This window comes from Calypte anna, chromosome 5, assembly GCF_003957555.1.
Source record: "Calypte anna isolate BGI_N300 chromosome 5, bCalAnn1_v1.p, whole genome shotgun sequence".
Lineage (NCBI taxonomy): Eukaryota > Metazoa > Chordata > Aves > Apodiformes > Trochilidae > Calypte > Calypte anna.
Genome location: NC_044250.1, coordinates 16,461,984 through 16,480,669, shown reverse-complemented (window position 1 = coordinate 16,480,669; position 18,686 = coordinate 16,461,984). Strand labels below are relative to the sequence as shown.

At 45.1% G+C, this 18,686-nt stretch overlaps 1 protein-coding gene across 9 annotated transcripts in view; it reads right to left on the bottom strand.

Annotated features, from left to right (window-relative positions):
- Window positions 1–18,307, bottom strand: part of CPT1A (carnitine palmitoyltransferase 1A) — a 42,559-nt gene extending 24,252 nt beyond the window's left edge. For 2 of the 9 annotated variants that reach the window (XM_030451107.1, XM_030451116.1), the window contains exons 1-6: window positions 18,143–18,307; window positions 14,301–14,453; window positions 10,743–10,857; window positions 3,132–3,284; window positions 1,863–2,002; window positions 1,269–1,440 (exon numbers count right to left, since the gene is read on the bottom strand). In XM_030451107.1, the coding sequence (XP_030306967.1) occupies window positions 1,269–1,440; window positions 1,863–2,002; window positions 3,132–3,272 (453 nt within the window). In that variant the 5' untranslated portion in view covers window positions 3,273–3,284; window positions 10,743–10,857; window positions 14,301–14,453; window positions 18,143–18,307. Of the gene's footprint in view, window positions 1–1,268; window positions 1,441–1,862; window positions 2,003–3,131; window positions 3,285–4,727; window positions 5,304–10,742; window positions 10,858–14,009; window positions 14,212–14,300; window positions 14,454–17,203; window positions 17,351–18,084 lie in introns of those variants that run through there. The other 7 variants (XM_030451108.1, XM_030451111.1, XM_030451110.1 and 4 more) reach the window with 7 other exon arrangements.
- Between the last annotated feature and the right edge of the window lie 379 nt (window positions 18,308–18,686).

Genomic DNA, 18,686 nt, shown 5'->3' with positions numbered 1-18,686 from the left:
GAAAGCTAAGGTAGTTGGTACTGTTTTAGTAGGGAAATCATTCTTTTGCTGGGACTAGCTAAAGAAAGAATAAGGTACTAACATATACATTAAGTATAATGTGACATTGTTGGGCACACACCTTTATAGTGGTCTCTATTTTAAAACAGGTATAATGCACACCAAAATATAAAACAGAACAAAACCATATGCAACACACATAAGAGACAAAAAATTATCAACACAATACACAACAAAGCATGGTCAGTAGCATTACAGTTCATACTGTTTAAGGTTGATAAGGCAATATCACCAGCTTTAAAATCTATCTGGTAGGACATGCTGAAAACCCAGACAGCAACAGCTTTAATAAATTGACAGAAAGCCTTACCATCCAAAGCCTGTACTGTACAAATTCGTGTCATGAGGCTCCTGATACCACTTCCAGGAGAAACTATCAATCAGAAATTTCATTTGTAACAGATGAACATGAAATTCTGTTTTAGTGTACCATTTTGGACACCTGTTCTTGAACAGATTTCATAATAAATCATGATGATGTTAGTCCAGCACACATCATCTAATCTGAGGCTGCAGATTTTAAGTTTCATAGTCAGGCACTCAAGCTATTGGCAAAAGTGAACTGAAACAACCAAGTCCAATTAACAAAAAGCCACTTCATATCTTGGAGCACCTGTATGTCCATGTCCTCTCTTTATACTTATCCTTTAAGGATCCTTTTCCAGAGCACCACAATAATCAACAGTAGCAAGTCACTGTCATCCTTATGAGAAAACTGCATCACAAGCTACCTACCTTATACATTTTCTCCACTCAGTTTGGAGGTACACCACTACATCAGCTGAAAGGACATTCAGTATTGCTTTCTTCAAGCATAAGATTAACTTTAGAATGGATGACTACAAAGTCTAACATTTCAACACAGAATCAAAGCAGCACTTTCTGGGAAGGACAAGATTCACTGGTGCTGCAGCACAAGTTTTAAGCTGTACTTGCTCATAGAGAAAAAGTACTTGAGTCAGTCAGTCCCAAAGCATTGGTAAATTCAGAAGTTATTCTTAAAGTGTTTACTCTTCCTTCTACAAGGCCACCCTGAAATAATTTAATTATAGCACCAGAAGGATGACAGAATTTTGCAGGTCTTTCCTTACTTGTGTTTCCTGTGCCTTGGGATGGGAGGCTGTTAGGTATTTTTACTAAAAACTTTATTTTAGGCCTTCAAATAAAGATCCAACAGAAGGTGAAACAGGAACACAATGTGTACTTACCATCCAAATCTTGGTGCCTGCAGAAACTTTGCCATGTTCAGTGAAAATCCAACCATGGTAGGAAAGCAGCATTTTAAGGGAGTAGCGCATGGTGACAATGAGGGCAACCCAAAGCCCTGTGCCAAAAAGTATTCCACTCACAATGTTCTGGGTTTGGTTTGACATATAGCCACTATTTAAAACAAAAGCCAGCATGGGTCAAGTGAGGTCAGTTTAAGTTTTAAAGAGAACCTAATACTGAAAACCTCATTCTAATGGTACTACAGGCAGACACAACACAACCTAAATATCCCTGTTTAGCCCTTTTTTATAAACTTCCCAAGCACCCTCTCATGCAGCAAGATCAAAGTTTCAGAGGGTGCCAAATGTGCTTCCCCAAAACTCAGAAATCACTGCAGTAATGCTGGATAACAACCTAGAAATCACTGCAGTAATGCTGGATAACAACCTAGCTGCTCCCTGCCCTCCTACATCTGGTGGCTGACTCTGCCACAAACATACAGCTTGAAAACTGATACACAGGATTAGCTTTAAGGACGGCTACAAAGAAAACTGATTTTCTTTAGAGGTACAGTAACTTTTCAGTCTACTTACGTTGTATCAAGTGTGCGGTTGATTTTAGCTATTAGTCCTAAAGAAGGATCAATTTTGGCATACATTGTTGACATCACACCCACAACTACAATAAGCCAGCTAGAGGGGCTAGCAGGATAAACGCCAGTGATAATTCCATTCTGTAAAGAAAAGCCTTCACATAATTTTTTTCATACCAAAGTGCCTGGCTTCATATTACCACGGACAGAAATAAAAATCAACACATTTAAGTCATTTAGTTTTAATCAAGATTATCCAATATTGTCTTATGTTTGCTTAAATCAGGAAGAGGGGTTGGATTTCATGTAGTCAGAGTGCTAAGGAAACTGTCACAATCATATCAAGAATTAAAAGGAACCTTTAAGTCTGCAACTCTTACTAAAAACACTGATATTAGCAAACAATGTTGGAATAAATGACACTTCAACACTTCTTACTTACACTGAGTTAGGCCCCTCTAAAAGAACACACGACAAAAACATTCTCCTGAACAAGGCACTTGAAACTGAAATCAAGTTTTTTAATATACTTTATTATAATTACTATATATTATATATATTTATAATTATCATATAGTTATTATTTTATTATAAATATATATTATTATGTTTAATATAAACAGATCCTCTCATAGCTTCATGAGATTTATTGCCTGCTGTTAAAAATATGTTTTTGAAAGAGATGTTGAAGATAGCCTGTAGCTTATCTAGTTTTCTGCTAATAAAAAGAAACACATAATTTATGAACCCATCAACAAAAGAGTGTGTATGTTCACAACAATCTGTATCAACACCTCATAAGAAAAACATTACTACTTAGCAAACCTTCTACAAGATACATGTTCAGGTTCAAGTTTAGAAGCAGCAAATATTCTCCTGGATCTAAAAATGTAATTTTGGCAAAGAATACATAAAATTAAGAGTGGAGCCTTGTACCTCTAGGTGATTTAACACTAAAAATCACAACTAGTTATATTTCTTAAGTTATGATACATTATATAATTACATAATGAAGTAAATTAAAGCTACTGTTAAGTTTTATGTTTCATCTTGCTTCCACAGAATAAATTAAAAGGATGCAACCTTTCAGCCTTTGCAGCATTACCAGTGCCAACCTTCCCCGGTATCACTAAAACCCACACACACCTTTCACACCAAGAACTTCATTTGCCATCAAGGCAAAAAAAATTAAGTTTTACCCAAACAAAACTCCAATAAACCAGTCATGAAATAACTGCCAAGTTTGCTGGACTTGACTAATTTAAAATACCTTGAATCTGATGAACTTTTTCTTCCACGAATGGACACCAGAGAGGTAAATCTGTCTGAGAGCTTCATGGCTCATACGCAGGTCAATCCCATCTGGAGTTACTGTAAATTGGAAAGCTACTGCTTGATGAGCTTCTGCCATCTTCAGAGAGGTCTGTCAACAAGTAAAAGTTAAAAAAAAATTAATTTTTTTTTGTTCAAAGGAGCTAGGAGCTAGGCCATTTCTAGGAAGATACCTTCTACCCAGAAAGTTTAGCAAATATTGCAAAATATGCCAAATTTACTTGTCTCTCCCTTACAGACTACACTTGTACTTCAGTTTGAGAGTCCACTTAATTAGGCCACCTCTTCTAACTACAACTGAAAATTGCATCAAAACAGTCTCACATAACTGAGGCTTTCAGGCAGAATTGCAGGAAGCTGAGTACTGTGCATACAGGCAGTATATAAAGATGCAGAACAGAAAATTAAAGCCATAATATTTAGAAAAATCTTATCACAGGTACATTACATCTCATTCTGCAATGACAAGAGACCTAAAAAATTAAAATAAAAATAAAGATGATTCTGCCCTTCCTCTGCATCTTTTTTTGTATCTTAATTTCAGCTGCTTAGTCACAGCAGTAAGGACACTACAGACCCTGTAGCTCTGATTTTTGACTGACAAAAAAGTGCAAAATCAAAGCTATACTGATATGGGGGAATCAAATCACAACTGCCTTGTGATTTGGGAAACTTACCTTCACATAAACAAACATAAAATTAAGAGGAAATCAACTAAACTGCCACTCAGATTAACTACCCAACCAAATATCCACATCAGTGCCAATACAGAAAAACAGCCCATGCAGGGGGTTGGATCTTCATGATCTTTAAGGTCCCCTCCAACCCAAGCCATTCTATGATTCTCTAATAGGCAGCCATAACAGGATCAAACAAAAGCCACCAGAATTTAAACTAAAAATGTAACTGTGATTCTGTTCACAGGTTTGTCTCAATTGTGAGGCTGCAGCCTATTCAAACTGAACTGCATGCAGCTGGGTTGGGCACTTCAAAAGCAGTTTATTAGGAGTGTAGTGATGCTCCTCTAGTCTGTAAATAGGACTATGTAAAAATTACTATGTAGAAGTCAAAGAAGGAGTGTGAGTAGATGTGCAAGTAGGCAGGGAGAGAAAACAAACCCTGGGAATACTGGAGTAATAGTAGGCTTCAGAAATAAATACAGAATGTGGAAGGAGAAGGAGGCTTAGGCTGAGACGAACAAGGTGAGGTGTTGTTGGCACAGCATTGTTTAGGTTGGAGATTAGAAAGAATTTCTTTCTGGAGAGGGTGATCAGGCATTGGAATGGGCTGCCCAGGGAAGTAGTGGATTCTCCGTGTCTGGAGATCTTTCCAAAGAGCCTGGATGTGGCACTGAGTGCCATGGGCTGGGAACCACGGGGGGAGTGGATCAAGGGTTGGACTTGATGATCTCTGAGGTCCCTTCCAACCCAGCCCATTCTATGATTCTATGATCTAGTAAAGCTGCCAAGCAATAAGTAGAGACTGTCTGCAGTAATGGTAATTACTGATGGTAACTCACAGACCTCCTACAGACACCAGCACTGCGGGAATTTTAGAGGCTGACCCATGGGAGAACAGATTGCTGGGGTTCCAGAAGGGTACCTAAAGCTCAGTGTCCTACAGGGAGTTTGCAATTTGAGCTGTCAATGTACAGTGTCTGATGGCAGAGAGACCAAAGCAGCTCTGAACACCAGTTTCAGTCCCTCTAAGACAAGCCCTGCGTGCCCCAGTCACAGTGCAGTGTGTAGCACTTAGTGATCCATCACTAACAACTGCTTGTCCATAAATGCCTTGCCAGACAAGTCCCAGGAAGGCCAGGTTAGCTGTGCATTTCAATTGTGAATCACCAGTTCAACACCCAGACCAAAATTCACCCGTCCATTTAGTGGTGCTCTTAAGACTGGGATGGAAAAAAAAAATTAAAAGACAACAGCAACAGCCATATTCCCATCGGGAGAATCAGGCACATCGATTTATTCCAAGAAGGGCCAGTTCACTCATGGAATTTTGTATTCTGGAATGCCAGTGCCCTAAATACCAGATCAACGGGTTCCTACCACCCTTCATCTCCCTTGTGACTCCCCAGCCTGGGAATTTCCAGCCACGTTCCCGACGGAACAGAAACAGCTCCAGAAACCATTCCCTCTTCATGAATTCATGAACAGCATTTATAACAACCGGACAATCCAACGTTTTAATGAATTCTAACTCAGCGTGTTCACCAAACAGCAGACGCTCAGTAAGGAAAACAACTCTTTACCCCCAAATGCAGGACTATTCATCCAGCAAGAACGAACCCGCAGCCAAGCCCTCAACACCAGCACCAGCCCGGCCCTAGCACTGCCTTACCCTGACCCGACCCCCGGCTGGGGCTTGGGGAACACCCAGAGCCCAGCCCCTTCCCCGCACTCCCCTCAGAGCCCAACCCCGCCCCGCAGCCCCTTCCCCGCACACCCCTCAGAGCCCAACCCCGCCCCGCAGTCCCGCAGTCCCGCAGCCCCTTCCCCGCGCACCCCTCAGAGCCCAACCCCGCCCCGCAGTCCCGCAGCCCCTTCCCCGCGCACCCCTCAGAGCCCAACCCCGCCCCGCAGTCCCGCAGCCCCTTCCCCGCAGCCCCCTCAGAGCCCAACCCCGCCCCGCAGCCCCGCACAGCCCCGCACCTCCCCCCCCTCCCCCGCATTCCTCTGCTGGCACGTGACCGGCACCGAACTGGGGGAAAGGGCACGGCCAGGGCGCATGCGCCGGGCGGCACCCGCGGCAGCGGCGCCTCCGCACCGCGTTCCTGGTTCCTCCTTCCCAACACTGAGACACCAACAACAGCTCCTGAGCTTCACAGCGACCCCGACAAGTCTGAGTCGAATGAAAGAAGCAGACCAAAAAAAAAAAAAACCAACACAAAACAAAACAACACACAAAACAACACACAAAACAACACACAAAACAACACACAAAACAACACACAAAACAAAAACACAAAAATAACAAAAAAGCAAAAAAGCAAAAAACAAAGCAAAAAACAAAGCAAAAAACAAAGCAAAAAACAAAGCAAAAAACAAAGCAAAAAACAAAAAAACAAAAACAAAAAACAAAAACAAAAAAGCCCCACCACACAAAACCACAATAATTTCTAGAAGTAATCTGAAATCACTAAAAAAAACCCACAATGATTTCTAGCAGTAATCTGCAGTCAGTTTCCATTCCTGTCAGTGTTCTCTCCTACACACAATGTATCCTAACCCACTTGCCCTTACAACTTGTTTGCTGCTTTCTGAATTAAAGGCCAACCTTGCCCGTTCCTTGCATTTTACTGGTTTGACTTCAACCATGATGTAACAGCTGCAGATGTTCCTCATCTTCCCTTGTGCTATCTCTGCCTGACCACAACTTTTTGCCCTCGTTATAAAGAAGTGCTGCTAGGTTGGATGCTACTTTTAAGCCAAAAAAACAGAAGACAGAAGACTTCCACCCTGATAAACCCAACGCTCTGGTGAGCCAGAAGCCTCCTCCAACTCAGAGACTGCATCCATGTTCCTACAGCCCCATCAGGAGATGAGGGCCTCAGCCCTGGAAAATGGGAAGCTCCAAGAGATTAACTGTGTGGGATGCTTCCATCTATCTTTCCAGGTATGAAAGGAGTCACTTTTAACACGGCCAAGTGCCAGGTCCTGCACTTTGGCCACAACAACCCCATGGGGAGCTCCAGGCTGGGCACAGAGTGGCAGAAAGGGACCTGGGAGTCTGGATTGCCAGGAAGCTGAAGAGGAGCCAGCAGTGTGCCCAGGTGGCCAAGAAGGCCAATGGCATCCTGGGCTGGCTCAGGAACAGCGTGGCCAGCAGGTCCAGGGAAGGGATTCTGCCCCTGTGCTCAGCCCTGGGGAGGCCACAGCTTGAGTCCTGTGTCCAGTTCTGGGCCCCTCAGCCCCTCAGGAAGGAGATTGAGGTGCTGGAGCAGGTCCAGAGAAGAGCAAGGAGGCTGTGAAGGGATCCAGCAGAATTGCTGTGAGGAAGGGCTGAGGGAGCTGGGGGTGTTGAGGCTGGAGAAGAGGAGGCTCAGGGGAGACCTCATCACTCTCTCCAACTCCCTGAAAGGAGGTTGGAGCCAGGGGGGGGTCGGGCTCTGCTCCCAGGCAACTCTCAGCAAGACAAGAGGGCAGGGTCTCAAGTTGTGCCAGGGGAGGTTTAGGTTGGAGATGAGAAAGAATTTCTTTCTGGAGAGGGTGATCAGGCATTGGAATGGGCTGCCCAGGGAAGTAGTGGATTCTCCGTGTCTGGAGATCTTTCCAAAGAGCCTGGATGTGGCACTGAGTGCCATGGGCTGGGAACCACGGGGGGAGTGGATCAAGGGTTGGACTTGGTGATCTCTGAGGTCCCTTCCAACCCAGCCCATTCTATGATTCTATGTCCCTCTGAGGCACATAACACAGCACACAATCTCTAAAAGACAGTGAAAAAAATCACCACCTGCATCTTAAAAAGCACCAAGCCATGATACAGAAGTTAAATGAATTACTGTACACTGCAGGTATGGATTCCTGAAGCAGTTATTTTTATAAGTGCTGTTGTGTATGAAGCTGTTTTTGTAGATACCTCAAGCTTCACCTGAATAAAATGGAAGTGCTAAAAAAAAAAGTCACCACCTCTACCTGACAAAAAGCAGTTGCTCTGCTTTGAGGGGATATCCATGAGGCCTCTTATCTCAGAGCTCAGCCACTTGTTTTCCATCTATTGCTCACTCAGCTCGTGCAAACCGGTTTTTTTCCCATTTCCTTTTCCTCTTAGCATAGAGAAAACCCTGTAATTCCCCTCTGGCAGGAGTCCAGACATCCACTGGGAAGAGACAATATTTAAATGTAGTCTTCATAGCTACAGCTGCTTTTTCTGCAAAGGAAGCAATTTTACAAATGCACAGGAAAACTGGAGAGCCTTATTCACATGACCCAGACCAGCTCATACCTCGATGAAAGACTTAAGCCTACCAGTCTCACTTGCAAAATACCTCAACAACTTTGTTTGAGGCTCTCCTCAGAGATTTTTCAAATTGATTTATAGGCAAATTTTCATATACAGGACATACAATGCCAGTATTCAGGCTCAGAAAACAATTCTTTCTGATTCTACTTTGACAATCAAAGGTTGACAGTTTGCTTGAAAACCTAAGCTGCTCAATGTTTCTCTGAGAACACTGCTATGTGTCAACCCCCAGAGGTTTCATACCGCCAGGGACCACAAAGACATCTCTGGACCCAAACCACAAGCTGTTCATAGATGTTGAACATCTATGTTCAACATAGAACACAGCAGCATTACACATCCCTGTGCTAAGAGCTGTAAGATGCTGGATCTTGAAATATGATGGCAGCTAAAACCCAGAAGCACCTGGAAGCCCACATAACTTCATGGAGATGCAAGGAACCACTGAGAAGCATCTTTACACATAGATAGTGCCTTCTGACTCCTGCCAAGTTCCTACTAGCAAGCTTAGAAGTAAAAAAAAAAAAAAAACACAACAACCAGAAACCAGACTTTGAGGAGTTCTTTGCTCCTTTATCAAACTTATAACTTCAAAATTTAGCTTAGCACTCAGGTTTCAAATAACATCAGACTGGTGAAACAATTACATTCTGTAAGGAATGTTCTCAAAACCACATTTCATTAGGAAACATACTCATTACTATACTGAGTTACATTTAAAGGTTGACAGCTTGAACTGAGGTCTTAAGAAACCAAGCAATTGCCCCAAACCAGTTTCTTTCAAAGAGGAAAGGGGGGGGAGGAGGTGTAGCAGAAATTCCATTTCTGATCATTTGTGATCTATCCCAAAGTGTCAAAATGTATTAATGTGCAAATGAAACTTTTTGGATGTCTGTTTTCTTCCAAAAGCTGTAGCAAGCTTACCTCCTGAAGGTTTCAGCACTGAAGTCTTAAAGAGAACTTGTGAGATCTCCAGAGCTTTTTTCCCTGTTGTGTATGGTTGCTTAAAACATTCAAACAGTAACTCTTAAATTCCAAGCAAGCATGACAAGAATGCTGTTTCTTATGCCAAGAAAACATTGAAGAAGTTTTATCCAGTATTTTGCTGTCCACACATCAGATCTCCCTTCAGGAGATAAGCTTGCTACAGCTTTTGGAAGAAAACAGGCATCCAGCAAGTTTCATTTGCACATAAGTGCATTTTGACACTTTGGGGTAGGTCACAGAATTCCATGACAGACTTAAGGAAATCAGAAACAGTATTAAAATGCTAGAACATCTGCACTGTGTTTGTGCTGAGACAAGGAACTCACCTGTTCAAGCTGTTCCTACAGAAATTTTCATTATGAAAGCATTTTATACAAATCAATTAATGTGTTTAAAATAAAATGTGTTTAAATCTGTTCCAAATTTCTCCTCAGATTTGTCACTGATGCTCCTGCCAGCCCAAGCCATCAGCATCACCTACACAAAGTAAATCAGACTACCCTACAGCAGCTGAGTTTGCCTTGACAGTGTGCTTGAAATTAAATTATAACAAAGCCAGTGTCAACATCCTAAAATAACTTGCTAGAACATTAAGTTTACTTCCACACTTTGCCACCAACTACAGTTTAAAGGCAACATCAATCTGTAGAGCCATCCTAGAAGTGGGTAGTCTGCAGATAATCAAAGCTGCTTGAGTTTTCTCTGTTTGTTCAAAAACTCAGGCAAATAAAATTCTCCAAACCAAATCGTTTCAATTTTTTATATCAAGCAGCAGGATCTCTTCTTATGCAGATGTAAAAGGTCTGAGTATTCAAACAAGATTTTTAAAAGTATAGTTTTCTTTGTAACATGCATCTAGTATGTCTGCATTCTGCAGTCTATCAATTTGACACCCTTCCAGATGTTTGATTTAAAAGTAGTAGCTGTCAAACCTATTTAAAAGGTTGAAGCCAGGAAAACAAACAAACAACCAAACCAAACAAACAAACCAAAAAACCACATACACACAAAAAAACCAAACAAACAAACAAAAGAGGAGACAAACTGCAGTTGGATTTACAAGTACAGGGACTGAAACTGTGAGTAGTGGCTGATAAACCAGAGGATTTTACTGCCATCCAGATGGACCTTGACCAGCAGGAGAAACAGGCAGGCTGAAACCTTAATAAGTTCAACAAAGAAAAGTGCAAAGTCCTGCACCTAGGGAGGGGTAACATAAATGTTGCATGGAAACAACTGACAGGCTGGAAAGCAACTTTTTTGGAGAGCAACTTTGACAAGAAATTGCACACAAGCCAGCAAGGTGCCCTTATGACAAAGGCAACTAGCAGAACATTCCCATTAGGATGATTCTTCCCTTCTACTCAGTGGCCCCATCTCAAATTCTGTGTGCAGCTCTGGAGTTCCCAGCCAAACAGAAAAATGAAATTGCTGGAGTCATGTTAATAACCACTAAGAGGATTAAGAGCTTGAAGCCTAAGTCCTATATTTTATATGGTTTTAACTTAATAGTGAGTAGAGACACTTTATGAAATCTAAAGCAGGAGTTACCATAAAAGATATGCCTAAAAAAATAATTAAACACACTTACTTTAGAACACTGAAGCCTGAACAAGAAATCCTGTGCTTTGACTGCTTTAAATGAGCAACACACTCAGTAAGTCAAGCTGGTAGCAGCAGTCAAACATTCAGAAAGAGCAAGTTCTCTGCAAAACAAAAATGTACTGTTATTTTGGAGAACAAAAGAAGCTGGATTTTGCAGTAGAATTTTTGGAGGTTTTTGGGGAACTTTTCAGATAATTATTCATCTGAATTTTTTTTCCAACACCAGGGTGCCACGATAGAGTTTTGAAATACGTTTGTGTTTTAAACACTGCTACATTGTTCAGTGAGAGCCTGCTTGTCCTAAGGCAGCAGGTGATTTCTGGAGCTGACCTACATGCCATGACTGCAGTCATACAGTGGGGAAATAGTACAGATTTCTAACAAAATAATAAGCCCTTGTATTATAGTTACATGTGTATATCTATCCTGTGGGAATACTGACTGTTCCTATCAAATTAGGAAAGCCTTTATCAATCAGTAATAAAACTGATGTAACTTCAAGTGTTTTCCTTGAAGTTTGCTCTAAATGCAGTGGTTTCTGACACTAAACTGTGCTGTACAACAATATCCAGCACAGACTCAGTAACTCAAGGTCCCACCCAGCTTTGAGTGACTGCATGCCCACCACTAAGGAACTTACATAAATTCTGTCCTCATGCTTGAAGGTTGATTAAATAAGGCAGTTAATCAGAGAATGCTAAAAGCCAAAGACACTTGTACCCTTTTGTATCTGGTGATGAACAGTTTTGATGAACAGCTCTCAACAGTTTTATGCCTTTCAAAGGGAAATCAGGTTTTGATCTATAAAAACCTCAGTAAACAGTATAAAATATGCAGCTCAGCCATTTAAACATGATCAAAAAGACTGCCAGATCTCTGGTCAGGTTTCCTGGATATTCTACTAGCTAATGCCACTTTCTTGAAGTGTCTACAACACCTCTGCAGAAAAGGAACCAAGATAAAGTCTCAGGAAGAGCAGAGAGTTTATTCATAGTTCATGTGATGATGCTCTGCAAGGTACTAACTTTTGAACTTACCATAAAGATTAACTAGACACTATTAATCACTTCAGAATTTCTATTTCTAAACTGCTCCCTTGCATACTAACCTTCAGTAATAGCTAATCATGCTTCAGCACATAAGAAGACACTAATCCCTGCTGCTCTCAAGTCTTACCAATAACTCACTTACTCTAAAATGATTAATCCTGTTCTACTGACATCAAATCAGTTAGAGAAATCTGAAAGGACTGAAGCCAAATAATTTCTTGCCAATAAAAAGTCATGTACACTGAATTCACTCTACAGTGCTTCTCAGGTGAACCTAATTACTATGGCATAGAAATAAAACAGACTAAAAAAAAAATCCACTCTTCTTTAAAACAATCACAGAATAGTTTTGGTTGGAAAAGACCTTTAGATCACCAGTTTTCTCACCACAAACCAAGTCCACCTCTAAACCACATCTCTAAGCACCACTTCTCCAACTTCTGCATGACTTTTTAACTAATTCCAGAGATGATGACCACTTCCCTGCACAGCCTGCTTCAATGTCTGACAACCCTTTCAGTGAAAAAACTTTTCCAAATATCCCAACTAAACCTCCTCTTGGAGCAACCTGATGCTGTGTCCTCTTGTCCTATCACTTGTTACTTAGAACATACACTTTGTCACAACCTCCTTTTGGGTAAATTCTCCCCTCAGCCTCCTTTTTCTTAAGGCTTAACAAACTCAGCTCTCTGAGTTGCTCCTCATAAGACTTTGTGCTCTGACATTTCACTGGCTTCATTGCCCTCCTCTGGACATGTTTCAGCACTTCAGTATCTTTTTTTGTACTGAAGGGCCCAAAAGTGAACACATTGTTCAACATGTGGCCTCTCCACTGCCAAGTGCCAGGGGACAACAACTTCCCTACCACTGCTGACCAAGTGAATTAACTTGAATTAATGTAGCATTCAACCAATTATCATTTCATCTGATTAAAGAGTCAAAGTGACAGGCCACTTCTCTCAGGCCACTTCAGTTTTTATTGACTCTGTTCAGGTCCATCCACACAGCACCCTGCTGCACCTCGCTGCTCTGTGGCTTTGGATGGTGACGAGGAAACACACCTAACACCTTATGGGGCAGCACAAGGCCTAGGAGGGTCCTGGGCAAAACACTCAACTCAGAAGGAGAAAAAAAATCAATTTAATTTACCATTTATCAAATCAAAACAAAGAGAAAACAAAAAAGAGCTTTAATACCTTTCCCTACCCCTCGGGCCCAGATTAGTTTGTTCCCGAGAGCTCCACCTCTCCCCAGCAGAACAGGGGACAAGGGGTTCATAGTCTGCCCATCACAGGTTGTTTTCTGCCACTCCTTCCTCCTCAGGGGAGGACTCCTCACGTTCTTCCCCCGCTCCAGGGCGGGGTCCCTCCCACGGGAGAGTCCTTCAGGAACCCCTGGGACATGAGTCCCTCCCATGGGGTGCAGTCCCTCAGGAGCTGACTGCTCCCACCCGGGCTGCCCACAGGGTCATGGACTGAGCTGGGAACAGTCACCTCCCCTGGCACGGGTTCCTCCAGCCAGGGATGTACAGACACAGCTGACCCTCTCTGACCCTTGCAGGTCCACACAGGCCCCACCGTGCTCCTCCACAGGCTGCAGGGGGAACCTCTGCTCAGGCACCTTCTCCACCTCCTTCCTCACCCATCTTGGTATCCACTGCTCTCACCTCTGGTATTGATCTCTCTCTTCCCCGAGGTCTCTTCTCTCCCCTGAGCTCCTCTCCCCTTGTTAAACTACTTTAATGGCTGAGGTCACTGATGGAGAGGTGGGGCCGGACTTCATGGAGCCTGGAGAGCTTTTAGCAGCTCCCTAAAGGTCCTGTGAGAAAAACATGTTGCCAGAAACGGCACCACATCAGCCCCAGGACAGGTGCTTAAAAAAATGTTTCAGCTTCAGCCTTCAGCCCTTGTTTATATGGCATTTCTCTCTCATAGGGTCCCCCAAAGTAAAATTACAATGTCATGAGTGAAGTGGCTTAAGCCATCTAGACAGACAGAAGCCTGCCCTTCAACAGCCATTATGTGACACATAAATTTCAACTTCTTATCTCTGGTTATTCCTAATAACTGGCTCCAGTCCTGCCTACCCTCAGCTCCAACTGACAGCTATGATCCCTTGGAACTGCAGATGTCTTAAAGGATTTCTCATATCTAAAAAAATTAACAAATGCTGTTTCAAGCCAAGGTGGGGAACTGAATACATACATGCATTTCCCAAGCTGCAGCAACAGTTGGACCTCGCCCACAGCAACCAATTCAAAATCAGTACAGCTAAGGAGTCTGCAGGAACTTGCTGTCTTAACAGTTTGTGTCCTGTCCTCAGCAGTTTGCCAAGATCATCTCTGGGAGAACATTAGCTATCTTCTTCAGGCATCTCCTGGGGAATCTTGGGGCAATTTCTTCATCCCTTTCCCAAGTGGTAAACAGGAGCAAAAGGCATATTATGGAAGGGAAGAGACAGCAACAAACAAAACAAGGAGTGAAACACAAGCATACCTGAACAGCTGTCTGCCTTCAAGATCTCAAGTCTACTTGTCACACAGAAATCTTCTGTCCTGCAAGCTCCCTGCAGCTGGGACCTCAAATAGGTTGGGGCACACTGAGAGGCAGATTGATTCCACTGCTGCTATGTTGGTAATACACATGACACTGCAACAATGACAAAGAGACAATTATAATTCTGAAAAAGAAAGTCAAGAAAAACAGTTGGAGATTTGATTCACACATGGCTTTCAATTTCTCAGAGGGACTGGATCAGACTGGAACCATTTCAGAAAAACAGATGGCAATGGAGAGAATAGCAGCTCTGAGACACAGTTTTCCATGACACTTTATTTATTATCTGGATCAAAGTGTCCTCATTTAACAGGCCTGAGATGGTGAGGAACTGTGGAGTGAAAGAAAGTTCATCTGCTACCTACTCTGTCACTTCTGAAGGCTCACACTTCCTAGTGCAACAAACAAGGTGATCTCAGGGGCTAGAATCCAATCCTGGTCTCAGCTTTTGGTTGAAGACATCCAAGTGTTTGCCTGCATGTTTTTAACTCCCATTTCAGTCAACAGAGGTGCCATCAAGATTTCCTGGGGAGATGTTTTCACTGTTTTCACTAGCACTTCCAGGAGAAAAGCCACGGTTGTCTGCTCACCTGATCAAACTGGAGACAGGCAAGGTAGGAGAAGAGACTGTAGCAGACAATGAGCTAATTACTAGTCTAACACTAGGTAATACTAGTTCCTAAAGCTTCTGGAAAACATGGCCTCTCTCCTCTTCCCAAAAAGTGTGCTCCTGCAAGAGATGGTTCCAAAATGTACACTTGAACAACAATCACACCACACTGACATGCTGTAACCAAACCAGAAACTTTCACAGCTGGCATGTTTTTTGCCTATCCAGAGTAGGGCATACTACACTGTTCCTAGAGCTTTGAGGTTATTCTAGTCTCCAATACATGTGATACTGTACACATCCCAGCAAGATACCTCTCCTGACCTTCTAGAAATTCAGTATAATCTTGCTGAGTAAGAGAGAAGCACACAAAATTAAAACAGTGCACAGTTATACCATGCAGAAACTTCCTCCACCCTCCAGAAACCAAACTCTATGCATTTTTTTTCCCCAATGCTGCCATGAAAGACATGAGGCATTCAGATTATATGACTTTCATCCTTCTCTCCCTTTGCAGTAAAGAGTGCTTAGGCAGTGAAGAATTATTACCTTCTCTGTAACAAGTATTTCTGGAATGTCAGGACTTGGATGAGACATGAAAGATGTCACACTTTGGGACTCTGGAGATCCTTGGACAATAATGTTTGATGACCAAAGGCATGAAACTGAGTGAACTGCACTCACAGCAGTACAATCGTCTATCCCTGTACAACATCGAAAGACCTGGACAGGGTCTTTCAGCCTGGATAAGGTTGTAAGACTGAAGAACCAGTTCCAAATATTTTTAAAATATTTAAATCCACCATTCAAACTCAGACTTGGGAAAAGAAGGGTGCTTCTTGGTCACTTAGGTCTTGTTTTTCTGAACGTGTGGAGCTCAGGACTATGACACAGCGTGGTGCAGGGCAAAGACAATGGGGTTTGAATATTAAAAACACAGGAGTTTGGGGTTGCGTTTTTTTGTTTTTTGGGATTTTTTGTGGGTTGTTTTGGTTTCTTTCGCAGGGGGAGCAGGGGGAAGGGTGTTGGTTTTGGGGTTTTTTTAAACACTTCCTTACGCCCCCTTTTACCACGGATGTTTCGCTGCCAGCCGCGCAGCCACGCTCGGGATCCAACCCCGCCACTCCCCCGCCCGCAGCGCACCCGCGCAGCTCCCGCAGTCCCTGGCTCGGTCGCTCCCCCCCCCCCCCCGCTCCACCCCCCCCCCCCCCGCAGCGCCGCGGGGCTCAGCCCCCGCGCCCCTCCCGCACCGCTGCCTCACGTGACCACTCGAGAGAAGTAGGGGAAAGGTCGCGCCGCCGCAGCACCGCGCGGCCAACCCCGGCCGGGCCCGGGCAGGGGCAGCTCCGCCCCCCGGCACCGGCACCGGGATCGCTCAGCACCGGGGAAGTTTCCAAAGGGAAGGACCGCAAGCAGAGTGTATCCACAGCGAGGAGAGGAAAAGCTGCGGACTCAGCTGAGCAGCTTCGCTTCTGGTTCTGGGTGCGAAGAAGCCTCAGCTGACAACCTTTGTTTTCCCTACCCAAGAATAACGTTTCTTCCTCTTGAGTCAAGGCTGTAACATTCAAAAATTAGTTCAACTTAGCTTTAGAAACAGCTCTCAAGAGCCACGTAAAGTTAGGCTTTCATTACCGAGATCCACGCTATTGCTGTGCTGGTACGAAGTGGCAATCACTGCTTCCTATCAGTGTGCTCACAACAGGAAAAGAACATGCTAATTAACACCGACCACGACAATACTTTTTCAATATAACATCCGTTCTAAGTGGTCATAAAATACACGAAACACCTTACAGGTCTGGAAAGAAGTCACAGGCTTAGGGAAACGATTTGTTTGAGGAAAGGAAAACGAAGGCATTAGTTAGACCTTCCCCTTAGTGCTACACTCCTACAGACATGTGACGAGGCAGAGAGCAGTTTTCTGCACAGTAATCTTCAGACTGCCAAGTTTCAATACGATTATTTCCAGTTAGTGACAAATTGCCAAGTAAGAGGAGGAATGAGGTATTTGTATTGATCCTACTTTGCGCTTTTCCCTGTCCAAAAGAGGTGTTTTCTGTTCCAGTTCCATGAACACTGGTATAGATCTTCTATAACCAGATTAAACCAGCAGTCCTACTTTACATTGATTTTTTTTCTATTTAAACCAGAAAACACAGCACGAAACACGGAAGCTGCGAGAAAACGAGACAAAAAAATGGAGTTACGAGACGCTCCAGAAATTCTAATCTACCTTAAACAACAAGTAATTGGCATTCTCCTCCAGGAAACCTGACATGCCGTAAGCAAAACGCTTTCCGTGTCTCAAAAGCAGTTTGCAGGGACTGCGGTTCTCATCTGCTTCACGGCCTGCGATCACACGGGCACACAGCCCGGGCTCTCCCATAGGGACACACAGCTTGGGAACACACCGACAGCTCGGAAATACACCGATAGTCTGGAAATAACACCGGCACCGAGCCGTGTGCTCCCTTCTACAGAGCTGACACTCGTCCTGGCAAGGGGTCAGAGCCGCCTCGCTGACCCTCCGAGCCTGGGGGTCACCGGTTTCACCTTCGTTTCCGCGGCGCAGATTTATCGAGTCTCCCCATGTAACTCAGCCACATCGCTTCCCCCGCCCCCAGCCCCTCCTCTCCGCTCCCTGACGGGTGGCAGCAGCGCCCTAACCCCAGCCAGGGGACACCGCCAGCGGGGTGACAAGGACACCCGCCAGCACAGGGCGCTTCCGCCTGCGCCGGGAGCAGCCCCGCTCCCACCACCCTTCCCTTCCCTCCTCAGCCCTGCTGAGGAAACGGCACCCGGCGCGCTCCCGCATTTACCACAGAACTTCAAGCTCGCCCTTATGAAAATAAAAATGAGAATAAAAAGGAGACCAACCGAGCCCCGTTCACCTCCACCCCACGCTCGCCCTCCCGCAGCCCCAGTGTGGATGGCGGTGCCCTGGGGGAGCGTCCCGGCTGGGCGGGGAGGGCGGCAGCTCGCAGTCAATCAGCCCGACATGGAAGCACGACCTGTCGCTGCCCCCGACCCCGCTCCCCCGGGACGGCCGGAGAGCGCAGCTTATAGCCGGCGGATCTAAACCGAGCGGCGCCGGGAAGGCCGGCGATCACAGACCTGCACCCAACAGCCGCCCGGAGCCCGCTGCTGCCGACCCGGCCTCCCTTCCCCTCACCTGCCGAGAGGGTGGCGGTTACCGGCGCTCAAGCGGGATAGGCCAGGCTGCAACTACCGGCAGCGCCAGAGGAAGCGAATGAGATGGGGACCGCTCCCTTACGCACCCCTCCGATAGCCGAGCTTGCCGCCCGCCGCCCCATTGGCTGCCGGCCGCAGCAGGGCGGGCCCCGGAGGAGGCCCCGGGCGAGGCGGGTGTGGGCGGGAAGGCGGGCGGGGACTGAGGGCTAGGGAGGCGGCGGCCTGGGGGAGCCCGGGGCGGGGCCGCAAGGGAGGCGGCAGCGGCGGCGGCACCTGAGGGGAAAGGTGGGGTTCGGGATGAAGTGTGTGGCGGGAGGGGTTCAGCGGTCACCGTGAGGTGTAGCCCGCGGGGTCTCAGCGGCCGCCGGGGAGAGGAGTCCCGGGGGTGTGAGAGAGAGGGGGGGAAGGTGCCTGGGGGGGCAGCGCTGCGTGCGGGGAGCTGCTGGGTGGTGCGGGCAGGGAGACAAGATGGCCTCCCCGGGAAGGGCCAGCCCGCTCCGGGGGGTTGAAGGAACTAAATACAA